The 14,193-nt window shown below is 35.2% G+C and overlaps 1 protein-coding gene across 1 annotated transcript; it reads right to left on the minus strand.

The window, feature by feature from the left end:
• Nucleotides 1-4,530: 4,530 nt before the first annotated feature.
• LOC128558641 (myb/SANT-like DNA-binding domain-containing protein 4) lies at nt 4,531-7,792 on the minus strand. The gene is made up of 2 exons (XM_053548592.1): nt 5,536-7,792; nt 4,531-5,424 (listed from the first exon to the last, which is right to left on the minus strand). Exons 1-2 carry the CDS (start codon nt 5,751-5,753, stop codon nt 4,887-4,889), a joined length of 756 nt encoding a protein of 251 aa, XP_053404567.1. The 5' UTR covers nt 5,754-7,792; the 3' UTR covers nt 4,531-4,886.
• Nucleotides 7,793-14,193: the final 6,401 nt, after the last annotated feature.

The following is a 14,193-nucleotide window of genomic DNA, read 5'->3' on the forward strand; positions in this document are numbered from 1 at the left end:
AGGCGATGAAAATCCCCGAGACGGTAAAGTCCGTATATATTTATTCGTCTTTGTTGTCTGCATATACTGCGGTAGCAGACATTTCGCAAGCTGGTCGGAGACCGTCTTCCTTCGATTATTTAATAAGCAGGAATCAACTAAACAATGTGCTTTGAAAGAAATAAAGCATATAGTTATGTAATTGTATGCTTTCTTAAAATCCAATAGAAATATTTGCCATTTATAAGACTCTGTAGTCCAAAGGTAGCTAAAAGCGAAACATGGGTTCGCGAAAATATGGACAAATTTTCCAAAATATTGCCATATTTGGCATTGTGGCAAAAAGTTAGGGTAAAAGCAGGAGTCCAACAATGCACAGTGCCTTGGACACAAGCCTCTCCTGTACCTATTCTGCATAACTAAAGTATCTGTCAACCGATTACTTTTTTCAGTACTACTTCTTGAATTAGGCCTCTGTTGTTTTGACATTTGCACATAGAGCCAACAATCAATATTCGTAGTTTCGAATCTGACCGACTACAGGGCCCTAATTCCGTTCAGGTCGGCTGAACACTTGTCAGAAGTTTTTTAAATGTCCATTTCAAAGCTCCGCAGCACGAAATCCGCATTGAATATTATTTTGAATGAAAACAGGACCTTCAGTTTTGACACTTACCTTTATTTTAAGATTTTGAATGGCCAATTTGCATCTAAGGCTAGAAACTAGCAACTGCTACAATTTTTTCGATGTTTTCCGGTTCCGGTTTATGTACACACCGCAGACTGGTTGCCTGCGTGTATATCCGAGAACCCCGAATTAATCACAGAAACTCGTAAACCGCGCAAACATGATTCTTTTACTTCTTTTCGTAATGAAAACTGTGTATGCAACTGAAAAACACTTTTAAAACAGTAAGGAAGTGTAAAGGCCGTCAAGTTTCTGCGCCAAGTGCAAACAAACAAAAAAGATTCTAAAGCAAGTGCGAGAACGCGGTGAATGACGTCACCGTCACACCGTCTTCCCGTTAATATTGCAAAGTATGATATTCGCTGTAATAGGTATGATGACACTAAATGTAAACATTTAGACTGTTTAGACCGACGTTTCACTTTCTTTTGAGTGTTGAATATTTCTTTGTAAGTGGATATATAAAAGATAAATCCCCATGCTAAGTGGTGCCTTAATTCATAATAAACACACGAATGTCTGATCCAGTACGTAAGTCTAGCCGTTAGAACAATCATGGTTCATATTTTGATACTGAAAACATCTGCAGTCTTTAAACATAGGAACACATTACATTCTATATTAAATCGTGAGTCGGTACCTTGATTCCCAACCTATAACATGGTTAGAATATTCGGAGGGCTGAACATGTTTGCAAAAATGCAGATTTTTTTAAAATATGTAAATTAGAAGACAAGACAAAACTAGTGATCGCTTGACAAAAATGACTGAAAAAAATAACTTTGAAATAAGTTTCTAGTTACATCGCTTGCTTCCAATCTGTGCTGTAAAGCGGAATTGAAGACATTCTTCGACCTAACTTAGTGAGACTTCAATCCGCATAACATTTTTGGCAGTACTACCCACAATAGTTCCGGCAAACTTTTGAATGCTCGTATCCGTGACATATGTTATATGTATACATACTATTGTTGAAATAAAGTATATAGTAATGAACTGTTTAGCCGTGCAATATGATACAATATCATATAGATCTACCTTACTCTGATCTGCAAGAGAAAATAATGTTAACCGACCAGGTTACTTACTGATGAAATAATCAAAAATAACTATATTCAATAGATAACTAATGGGCACTATGTTAAAAGTGTTTTTTGTTTTAGATATAAGAACTTTTTTTTTTATTCAGTATATAGGTCGTTGAATGCATTAGCCATTTCAGTTTGATAGCGTTTTTCACTTGTATTAGCTATTTATTTAACATTTGATTATGATAAAGGACAATAAGACACGGTCAATGAACCGCTCAGTGGTGTAAAACATGATGTATCAACGCGTATGCCATAAATGGGTTTTTACCTTGCAAGTTTTTCTAATCGATCAGTGGTCTTCCAAAAAGAGACACATAATTTGAAATAATCACATTGCATCCAATTAAATTTACACTATTTTGTTTATAATTTTGTCGCGTGTGTTTGTGTCATTTTGTCAAATATTAAAAAGACCTTTCAATAGAGGTATCACGATATATTATATCCATCATAACTATTTATAACTTAAATATAAAAATGCCATTTGCATACTATATTTTACAAATATAGTTGGAGAACGTTTTTTTTTTATTCTGGATCCTAGCATCTTTTGATGGTGTTTCGAGTTCGTACTCATTGAAAATCTTAGAACTTAATAGACGGATATGTAGCCGGTCTCCAATGTCCTGATCATCCACGCATGGCGGTGTAAAGTCAGTATCACTACATCCGTTCGACAAACTTGTCAGAGTTTCCGGTTTGAAACTCTAATTTTTAAAAGAGTCTCGTGTTTGACGTTCTCCAAGAAACGTCTCTGGCAAGCTATTACAAACGTTAGTGATAACCACCAATGGTATAGGGGGTGGGTGGGGGGGGGGGGGGGAGCAATAAGGTCTATCATGCACCCCCACTAGACTTTTTTTCATAGGTACCAGATTGTTCGACAGGACCAACTCTTTCAAAGTAAAAAATGTTCCCATGAAAAAACTCTTTTGAACTATATATGATTTCACTGTTTCTATGGCAACCGTTCATTTTTGGAAAGGACATACATATAGATGATAATTAGTCATATCTTGTTCAGTGTTGGTGATAAAATAATAAAAATGATATCAAAATGGAACTAAGACATTGGCCTTAAAATATCAGCTTTTTTATGTTAGTTAACTAATTTGCATATTCATGAATATAAATGAGAATGTTACAAAATGACAAAATTTTATTAGAAAATAATATTTTCTAAGACTAAATCAATTTAGATGTACCAAACAGTTTTGATCTGTTCTGAAAGTCTCTCAGTGTTTTCTTAAATAGCTTTTTGTAACACTGATGGTAATTTTATTTATTCCAAAATAGGTATGTTTAGCTAATTTGCATAAAATAAACCACTACCACAACCAACCTCTCAGGAAACAAGATACCACTAAAATTTAATAAAATGATATAATTAATTGTAAATGAAATAACAATTATGTGAGCTATATTGTTTGGAAATGTAGTTTAAACATCTTCTTGAAGGAGGAATCAGTATGTAACATACTTTACACATGTTACGTTACCATTTCAATAACCTTATTCTATTACATCAATTATTTAGAAAATATAGATCAGACAGTTTTGATCTGGTCTTAATGTCTCTCAGTGTTTTCTAGAAAAGTACTTTGTTACTCTGAAGGTAAATAATTTTTTCTACATTAGGCATTTTAGTTAATTTCCATAAAATGAATCTATGCTAAAACAGACATCTCTGGAAACAAGATACATGTATATCTAAAACTGAACAACAAGATGAAATAAACTGTGATCAATAAACTTGTGTTACTTGAGCTATATCATATGAAAATATAGTGTTAATACTTATTTGAAGGAGGAATCTGTATGTAACATACTTTACACATTTTACGTTACCATTCCAGTAATCTTGTTTATTGTATCGTTATTTTTTTCAGAAAATAGTAGAGGAATATTTAGTTATCAAGTTATAAATGCTCTTACAAAATAGTTGTTCCATACTTTTCAAGCAATGAGATTTTTTTCCATAACGGCGCTTTAAAATACGTTACCATTGTATTTTGCTGTATTTAGAAATACGTAGGAAGAAATTTGAATCATTGTTACGAGGATGGGATCAAAAGTAATGCAACCAATGGTGTTAAATGACAACTAAATTTTGGATTAAGAAAATCTTTATTTCTGTGACAGGAAAGGCCGTACCGGCGACAGTAACCATCAAAACAAATCAACACCCTTTACAATATTTACAAATTTATTTACATAAGATGATTATTAACAATGAATAGATATGAAAAGAAAAAAAAAACTGATTATAAGAAAGAAAAAAAAAGAAAGTTCAGTATCTCTAGATACAAAAGCTCTTATAGTCCATTCTAATCTGACGTGACACAGGTCTTTAATGTAATTGTGAACTTTAAGTAGCACAAACAAAACATAGCTTCTAAATTCAGTCCCTTTAAACCGTGAATACGTTGATTCCGTGTTGGCTCCCTATGGTGGTAGGTGATTGCATCCCTGAGCTGACTTCAGAGGATAACAAAAATCATCGTCTTTGCGGTTTACGGCACAACCATGGGACGAAAGCTCTGCGCTGGGAATATCACATCCAGGCGAGTGAAGACAAGTGAACCTCGGGCATTGTACTTCCGGGTTATGACATCACCAGGAAAAATCGTCTGGCGGAAGAAGCTAAAATATATAACATATGGTAAGCACCATAGCAAAACAAATAAGTCAGGGCATAAAACTGCTCCTTTGGGTACACCATACCTCCGTAGGCTCCCATAAATAATACGTGCTACTTATACAAAACATATGTGCCACTAAGTTCATACGTCACGTGATTAAAATACGTCACTTATTACTGAACAGAATTCAATGAAATTTACATGGAAATTTAAGTTATGAAATACAGAAAAACATGAGAGGTATTTCATGCGTGAAATCTGACATTTACCTCAATCACTCAAAAATTTACAAAAAGATGATGCAATACCTGCATTTACAATACATATAAAATAAGGCCCGTATGTCAATTTGTGACACACGTCCCCCCTTAAAAAGAAAATTCATAATTTTCTTAAATGAAAACAAATTGGCATACTGCACATAGCAAACACACAAAAAAAAAACACGCTGTCACTATCTGTACACCATATTATATAGCCACTTGTCTACACTCTACTCAAATAATCTGCGCCTACATTTTCTCTACCAGGAATTGCTCTAATACTGATCCTATATGGCTGTAATGCCAATGCCCATCTCATCAGCCTGGAGTTGCTAAGTTTCGCTTTATTCAAATAAGTGAGCGGCTGATGATCTGTCTCTAATACAAAGTCTTTACCGAACAAATACCGGTGAAACTTAGCTACTGCCCATACTATCGCTAAACACTCCTTCTCTATCACTGAGTACTTTTGCTCCCTAGGTAGCAATTTTCTACTAGCATACGCTACAGGTAATTTTTCTCCATCAAAGGGAGACATCTTAACCTTTACCTTTTTCTTACTCATCTTTTCTAAGTCTGTCTTAAACTTATGCTCTGTTTCTAATTTCCTACTTTCTGCTTCCTCCTTCTTTGTTTCTAACTTCCTAGCTAACATTAACTTCTCCTTTTCCATTTCTAACTTATCCTGTTCTAACTTACGTCCGTATTCTAACTTATCTAATTCTAACTTACGTTCATACTCTATCTTTTCCTTCTGCAACCTAGCCTCTAACTCTAATCTTTCCCTATCTGCTTCTAACCTTTCCTTCTCTCTTTCTCTCTCTGCTTCTAAACTACTTTGATTTTCATATTCTATCTTTTCTTTCTGCAACCTAGCTTCTAACTCTAATCTATCTTTCTCTGCTTCTAACCTATCTTTCTCTGCCTCTGCTCTTAATTTCTCTGCCTCTAATCTATCTTTCTCTGCCTCTAATCTACTATGTCTTTCCTCACGTTCCCTAGCCTGCTCTTCCTTAACAAAGTTACGTAACTCCTCTCCTTCATAACCTAACTCCTGTCCTACCTTCGTTAACTCTACTACACTAGTCATGTTTGATTACACTACGTTAACACTATATAACACTACGCACTACAGCTACTATAACAACCTGAGACACTAAATAAACAATCGTGAGGGAATACTAGACTACACTAGTTTACACTAAGGCTCTACAGTTACCACTGAAGCCAAAACAAAATACTATACTCTACGTATATACTACACAAAACGTCCTCACTAAAATAATACACTAAGTTGCGCAACAATACTATGTGTCAATCAAGGTTGCATAGGCAACAATCAACAAAGTACAGTGACAGTAGGCTGTAACAATACCTTAGCCTTATCAAATATCAATCAACTGTAACTGGTGTTAAACTTTAGTGTAACAAATAAACAAAAATAAATCAAAGTGCTTTATCCTAAGATAAAGTATAGGTATAACACAACTGTGTAGCACTAAAACTTAAAAGTAGGTAAAAGTATATGCAAGTAAACAAGCTTGCTAACACACACAAATTAAAAAAAAATACTGTATCTGGTATGTATACAGCACACTAATACCTAATAGGATCACTGGGAGAAGTAGGGCGACGCACAAGTAAGAGTGAGTAGGATAACTCTCCTTGTCAAGGGCGGTCACTCTCAGCACAGATATATGGTGGCTTAATCATAGAGTGACACAAAATAAACCCAAAAGAAAAATAAAAGGAACGAACTCACCGCAGAATCCAAGTGTCGTATACAACTGTCTATTAGTCTGTGACCACTAAAGCTGGTTAGCTGAAGTTACGGATCTGTCCTTGTCTTGTCTGAGGTAAGCCGTCACTCTGAAAAATGAATAAAACTATTATATGTGTAACAATAAAACAAAACAAGAGGAATCTTTACAAATTATTGCTGCAGTTAAATGGGTGTTAATACTGTTCGAATAGCTACTGTGTCTGGTCGACCAATCCCACTTCTGACACCATTGTGACAGGAAAGGCCGTACCGGCGACAGTAACCATCAAAACAAATCAACACCCTTTACAATATTTACAAATTTATTTACATAAGATGATTATTAACAATGAATAGATATGAAAAGAAAAAAAAACTGATTATAAGAAAGAAAAAAAAAAGAAAGTTCAGTATCTCTAGATACAAAAGTTCTTATAGTCCATTCTAATCTGACGTGACACAGGTCTTTAATGTAATTGTGAACTTTAAGTAGCACAAACAAAACATAGCTTCTAAATTCAGTCCCTTTAAACCGTGAATACGTTGATTCCGTGTTGGCTCCCTATGGTGGTAGGTGATTGCATCCCTGAGCTGACTTCAGAGGATAACAAAAATCATCGTCTTTGCGGTTTACGGCACAACCATGGGACGAAAGCTCTGCGCTGGGAATATCACATCCAGGCGAGTGAAGACAAGTGAACCTCGGGCATTGTACTTCCGGGTTATGACATCACCAGGAAAAATCGTCTGGCGGAAGAAGCTAAAATATATAACATATGGTAAGCACCATAGCAAAACAAATAAGTCAGGGCATAAAACTGCTCCTTTGGGTACACCATACCTCCGTAGGCTCCCATAAATAATACGTGCTACTTATACAAAACATATGTGCTACTAAGTTCATACGTCACGTGATTAAAATACGTCACTTATTACTGAACAGAATTCAATGAAATTTACATGGAAATTTAAGTTATGAAATACAGAAAAACATGAGAGGTATTTCATGCGTGAAATCTGACATTTACCTCAATAACTCAAAAATTTACAAAAAGATGATGCAATACCTGCATTTACAATACATATAAAATAAGGCCCGTATGTCAATTTGTGACAATTTCAAACCTTCAAAGTAATCTCCTTTGACAGATACACAACGTCTTAATCTTTTAATCCAATCCTTAAAAGCTTTCTGATAGTCTTTTTCAGGTATATCACTAAGGAGGTTAAATATGGCGGCCCCCAACTTTTGGCGGTATGTATGTTTTCTGCCTTCAAGCTTTTTCTTGAGACGAGGGAAAAGGAAAAAGTCACAGGGGGCTAGATCCGGAGAAAAGGGTGGGTGTTCTAGAACATAAACTCCCTGTTCATTCAAAAACGACGTTACAATTCCGGCCTTGTGACTCGAGGCGTTGTCATGTAACAAATGGAATTCCTGGGATACCCGTCTTTGGTCGACGTTTCTGAAATATTTGAGAAGCTTTTTAAGAACTTTTTTCTTAAAAATCTTGGCATTCATTGACTTGCCTTTAGGTACAGGAACCTGGATGGCGAGACCTTTAGTAGTGAAAAATATGACATGCATAACCTTTTTCACACTTTCAATCCTTTTGGCAATGCAAGGCCTTCTGGCATTTTTGATGAGCCATACTCGGTTACTAATTTTCGATGCGGTTCGAAGAAATGTATCCAAGACTCACCACCTGTTACTACATTCATAAATGTTTTTGATCGTATCTTGGAAACCTTTTCAAAAGCTTGCGCGCCATCTTAACGCGCGTGCGTTTTTGCTCATCAGTGAGCAAATGCGGGACCCACCTAGCACTTTTCTCCTTCAATTTCAAAATATTTCGCAGAATGGGCAACACAGATGCTTTTGAAATGCCAACCATGTCCGCAATTTGCTGAGAAGTATATCTTTCGTCAGAAATTACTATTTGTTTGATTTTTTCAACAATCCTTGGACTACTTGCAGACTTAGGTCGACCAGTTTTTTTGGCGCATTTTTGACATACTCCACGCCTGCACAAAATTTCCTAACCCATCTGCAAACTGTGGAAAAGGACATTTCGTTACTACCATAAACAGCACATATGTCAGCATAACCCGCCCGCTTAGCTCAGTAGGTAAGAGCGTTGGTCTACGGATCGCGGGGTCGCGAGTTCGATCCTCGGGCGAGGCGTATGTTCTCCGTGACTATTTGATAAACGACATTATGTCTGAAATCATTAGTCCTCCACCTCTGATAATTCATGTGGGGAAGTTGGCAGTTACTTGCGGAGAACAGGTTTGTACTGGTACAGAATCCAGGAACACTGATTAGGTTAACTGCCCGCCGTTACATGACTGAAATACTGTTGAAAAACGGCGTTAAACCCAAAACAAACAAAACAAATATGTCAGCATAAATGTCCTTTGAACCTCTTTCGAGTGAAGCGCAAGTCTTAATGTAAGACCTAATTTCGTTCGCATTTTTTACACTTCCAACAATTTTGCCTAACCGCCTACGAGTAGGGTTTGTGCAAATGTGAATTGTGAGCGAGATATTGTGTCTACATGCATAGTTTATACGTCGATTGAAAGCTATTACAACGGGGAACACGTGCAAGGCGCAAAAAAGTAGCGGTTATCAATAGCCAGTGGCATTACTTTTGATCCCATCCTCGTATCAGTATTATGATATTATTGATTTGTTAAATCTTTGAAGCATTAATTCTAACATTCTTTACTTTTGTCAACCAAGAAATCATCTGAAACATTCATTACACATTCAATGTTCCTTTTTCATTTTGAATTAATGCATCTATCAGTTTAATTATACTAATATCAGTTTCTTAATTATGTTGTTCTTTTAGTTGATGGTTTCAACAATCTTGCCAATAATTACATTTTATATTGATTATGTATTGTTATGTAGTAGTGGCTGTAATGCAAAATTATTATCAGCAATGACCTCGTAAATTCCAAAAGTGTATTTTTCCATTTGATTGGATATAAAACATGCGTTATTTGTCTGAATCTGATAGATTGATTTAGTACTGTTTAGTTTCGAGTATTCGAGTATAAGAATAAGCAGGAAATAAGAATATTATATGTTTACATTCGCTCTATTCTTTTCCATTGAAAATTATGACGTTATTTCGTATGAACTGCAAAAGGAAAGGCGCGAAAGTTACGTCATTGGTGCTTAGTGATAATCCGACCGCTGTTTTGACGACGTCCGCGTATAGTCAGAGAGAACGTTCCTTAGATGACGTTGCAGTTGTTCCGTCTAGTGAGCAGAATGACCGCGAAGCTGATTTCAATGTTAAATGCCACAAACTATGTGCAATTTATAATATTATCTTGTTTTCAAATTGAAAGGAAATATAATGTAAATATAAGAAATGAAACTATTTTTTCAGTGTTCATGCGAATGAACGATAGAATGGGATCGGCAAATTAAACATGCTAGCGATTCATGGATTTGCCGATCCTTAATTACAAAATGAATTGCTAGCGCGATTTATGGCTTTGCCGATCCTTTTCTGTCGTTCATTTTCCATGAACACCGAAAAAATAATTTCATTTATTGATTAATGCTTGCTTTTTTCGGCGGCGTCAAGTACGCTAGCAGTTTATCATTATTGTACTGTACCGAAGGGAAAAAAAACACAGTTACCTATGTCTTTCAAAGCATTTGTTTTTAATATTGATAATTTGATTTGCTTTTTTAAATTGAGTATTGTATTCGTCAATCTTTAAGTGAGAAAATAGAAATTTTTAATACGTACCAAATTGTTTGGCAGGACCAATTGTGAAAATAAAACACTTTTGAGCTTTACTTGATTTCACCAAAACTCACAGGATTGTTATTCAGCATGTGAAGTTGTGCATATTGTATATTAATTGGGATCTCACATAGCCAGACCAGAGTTATGGCTCCAGACAGTAAAAATGCATAAAGGCCTAAAAGTTTGTGTTGCAAGTAACTCCAAAAGCAATTGATCTAGGAATATGAATCTTTACAGGAATATTTTTCATTCAATCAGTATGTGCCGGTGTAGAGCTGGGGTTTTGATAGAGATTTCATACAGCCAGACCAGAGTTATTGCCCTTGACAAAAATATGCATAAAAGGGCATACAGTTTGTCATGTGGCTGTGCACCTGGGGCCATGTTTGTGATTTCGTTTGGTTTACCAGAGTTAAGGCCTTTGATTAAGCAATAAAATAGGAACAGAGGACATTCAAGTGAATGTTGCATATATGTCAAAATGTTATTGACATAGAGTCATAAAACATTAGAGTATTGTTACATAGCCTGTGAAGTTATGCATCTTGCTTTCTGTTTGGGATTTCACTCCGCAAGATCATAGTTAAGGTCCTACACTTAGTTAAAAATACACTAAAGTGCTTAAAATTTTGTGTTGCATATTTCTTGAAAATATTTCACATAGAGTCATGAAACCACTGACAGTGACCGGGGGCACCAGTGTCATATGGACACCTTATCCATTTCCGCGTTATGACTAAAACTGTAATTTTAAATCTGTAAATTTTGAGCCAAGAAAAATGAAAAAAAAAGTCTGCACTTCTTTGTGCTGGGAAATATTAATTGTAAACTGACAAAAATAGCCCGAATATTCTATAACGATTCATCAATAATAGTTTTAAAACGTATAGTCTGGCCTTACGATGGAAAATGAACACTACGGTGTATAAGACCTAAAATCATACAAGGGATGTTCAAAAACAACGTAGACTTTCTCTTTAGCTTTTATATACTTGAAGAAGCAAAATGAAGCAATACAAGAAATACACCACCATGATTTGTAATCTCTTCACTGCAAGTATGACATGTTTAAAATCATACAAGTAGAAATTATTTCAATGACGTTAATGACGTAATGACTTCATCGAGTTTGCATTCATGTTATTTGTATATTAATTTTATTCATTTTGATAAACGATACCTAATAATTCATAAGAAACAGTATGAAAACATTTGTCAAGCATCTCGACAGGGTACACGTCACGAGCAGTTGGTCAAGGAGTCATGGATTCACGGTCGTAGATTGTTTTCTCTCTATCGATCTTCGCTGTCTTTTAGCATTTCTGGGCCATTTGCGAAAACGATGATGAGAGCAAAAATAAATACACAAAAAATGAAATGAAAAAAAAAAAAAAATAAATTTAAAATCGGTACAAAGGTCACGATTTAATTTGGATTCAAGAAATTTGTCTACCTTCTATGACAGCCACAGTATGTTTTCTTTTCAGAGTGCCCCAACGTTAATTCTTTTTGTTTTCAAAATATATTTGTTAAACTTTTGTTATTTTAATCTAAAAAGCACGATAAGTGAGTGAGTGAGTTGGGTTTTACGGTGAATCGACACAAAACGATCATATACCGCCGAGAAGAAGCCACGTTGCAAACGCTAACTGTAAAGCATAAACATTGATGTAAAAATGTAAAACATAACTAAAAACATCCATGTTAAAATGTAAAGCATACTGCATAATGTAAAGCATATCTAGAATCATCCACGTAAAATGAGTGAGTGAGTGAGTTGGGTTTTACGGCGAATCGACACAAAAAGGTCATATATAACCGAGAAGAAGTCATATTGCAAATGCCAACTGTAAAGCACAAACATTGATGTAAAAATGTAAAGCATACCTAAAAACATCCATGTAAAGTGTAAAGAACAATATGAATAATGTAAAACATATCTAAAAACATCCATGTAAAAATGTAAAGCATATCTAAAATCATTTATGTAAAAATGTATATACGTTTGTGTTAAATTATCAGCTGCAAAAATAATAATATTGCAAGATGTAAATAAAAATATGACATGTTAGATTTTTTTTATATATTCCTATCTAAAATATTTCCGACTGAAACGTTTTCAAATAAGTCTTTCAAAGATTGAACGTCATAATATGTACTGCGTTGTGTAGCAAAGTCCACACAGTCGATTAAAATATGTTTAATAGTTAGCGTGTTTGACATGGTACACATTCGGGTTGATCTTTTTTATTCAAAAGATAAAAATAAGTTAAACGGGTATGATCTATTCGACAGCAGGAAAGGAAAACTTCCTCTCTGCGAATAGATCTGTTCCATTGGTGTAATTCCCCTAGAGTAGGTTTGATATCATGAAGTTTATTGAATGAAGCAGTGTTCTATGATGATTGCCATTTAGATAAAATGTATTTCTTTATATTGGGCCTAAAATCGGTATGTGGTAATTTCAAATTAGATTGTGATAATGAAAGGGATTTCTTTGCTGCAATATCAGCATTCTCATTTCCATGAATACCAACATGACTAGAAATCCAACAAAATATGAAATACTTTTTTAAAGATAGTTCATGAACCCTGAATAGAATATTTTGAATGAATTGATTTTCCATATTTCGATTATGAATTGACCGTAAAACAGAAAGCGAGTCGGAAAAGATACTATTTTTTTCACTATTTTTCGATATAAAATTTAGAGCTAAATCAATAGCTAGGTCCTCGGCTGAAAGTATTGTTGCATTATTTGGCAAACGTAATTTTGATTGCTGAAGGAGGCTGACAGCAGCACATCCAACCTTTGATTCATTTTATGAACAGTCTGTGTAAATTGCACAAAATTCCTTGTAAGTTGACTTGATTTCATGATATTTGGACTTGAATATTTCAGGGTTTGTTTCAAACTTTCTAAAGGCAGTTTTCAAATCGAAAAGAACTGTAGGGGCATGAAGGGTCCATGGTGGTGTATCTGGAATTGAGTTTTCTTTAATAACATCGAATTCAAAGTCAGTTTCGTTCATAGAAGATTTTATGCGAAATCCAAATCCAAACGGTTTGATTTGTTTTGGTTTTTCCTCATATGAATCGGAGTGCTTTGGTTTAAAAATAATTTCATGAGCAGGATTGGATTTGTTGGCAGCCACTCTTAAAACATATTGCAATGAAAGTTTTTCTCGGCGTGTGTAAAGAGAGGGTTCGTTTGCTTCAGCATATAAACTTTCATCTGGCGATGTTCGGAATGCACCAAGAGCAATTCGAAGACCTTGATGATGAATGCTATTTGATTGTTTGTTTTAGGTTTAACGCCGTTTTTCAACAGTACGTCAGTCATGTAACGGCGGGCAGTTAACCTAACCGGTGTTCCTGGATTCTGTACCAGTACAAACCTGTTCTCCGCAAGTAACTGCCAACTTCCCCACAAGAATCAGAGGTGGAGGAATAATGATTTCAGACACAATGTCGATTATCAAATATTCACGGAAAACATAAGCCCCGTCCGAGGATCGAACTCGCGACCCAGATATCCGTAGACAAACGCTCTACCTACTGAGCTAACCGGGCGGGCTTTGATGATGAATGGTATGTAACATTTGTAAATAAGATTTTCTGACTGAACCTTAAACAATACAACCGTAATCTAGCTTAGATCTAATTAAAGCCCTATAAAGTCTTAATAAAACCGTGCGATCGGCTCCCAAATCAGTATTTGAAATTACCTTTAAAAGATTCAATGACTTCAGACATTTGGCTTTCAGGTATTTTATATGCGGATAGGAAAAGCCTTTTATCAAAGGTAACACCAAGAAAGTTTGCTTCGTCAACAACGTGTATTTTTGTACCATTTAGAGAAAGCCCAGTGTCACAATGATGTTTGCGTGATTGACAAACGTTGACACACTGAGTTTTCGAGTGGGAAAATTTAAACCAATTTTCCATGGCCCAAGTTTGAACTTAATTCAAACACTGGTGTAAATGGCGTTCAA

Source organism: Mercenaria mercenaria, chromosome 7 (assembly GCF_021730395.1).
Source record: "Mercenaria mercenaria strain notata chromosome 7, MADL_Memer_1, whole genome shotgun sequence".
In the NCBI taxonomy this organism is placed as follows: Eukaryota; Metazoa; Mollusca; class Bivalvia; order Venerida; family Veneridae; genus Mercenaria; species Mercenaria mercenaria.

Excerpts from the sequence above, each read along its gene's own strand:
- LOC128558641 (XM_053548592.1), bottom strand. The coding sequence starts at position 5,753 with ATGACTAGTGTAGTAGAGTTAACGAAGGTAGGACAGGAGTTAGGTTAT. Across the intron at positions 5,425-5,535 it reads AGATTAGAGTTAGAAGCTAG|GTTGCAGAAGGAAAAGATAG; the intron begins GTTGCAGAAAGA and ends GTTAGAGGCTAG.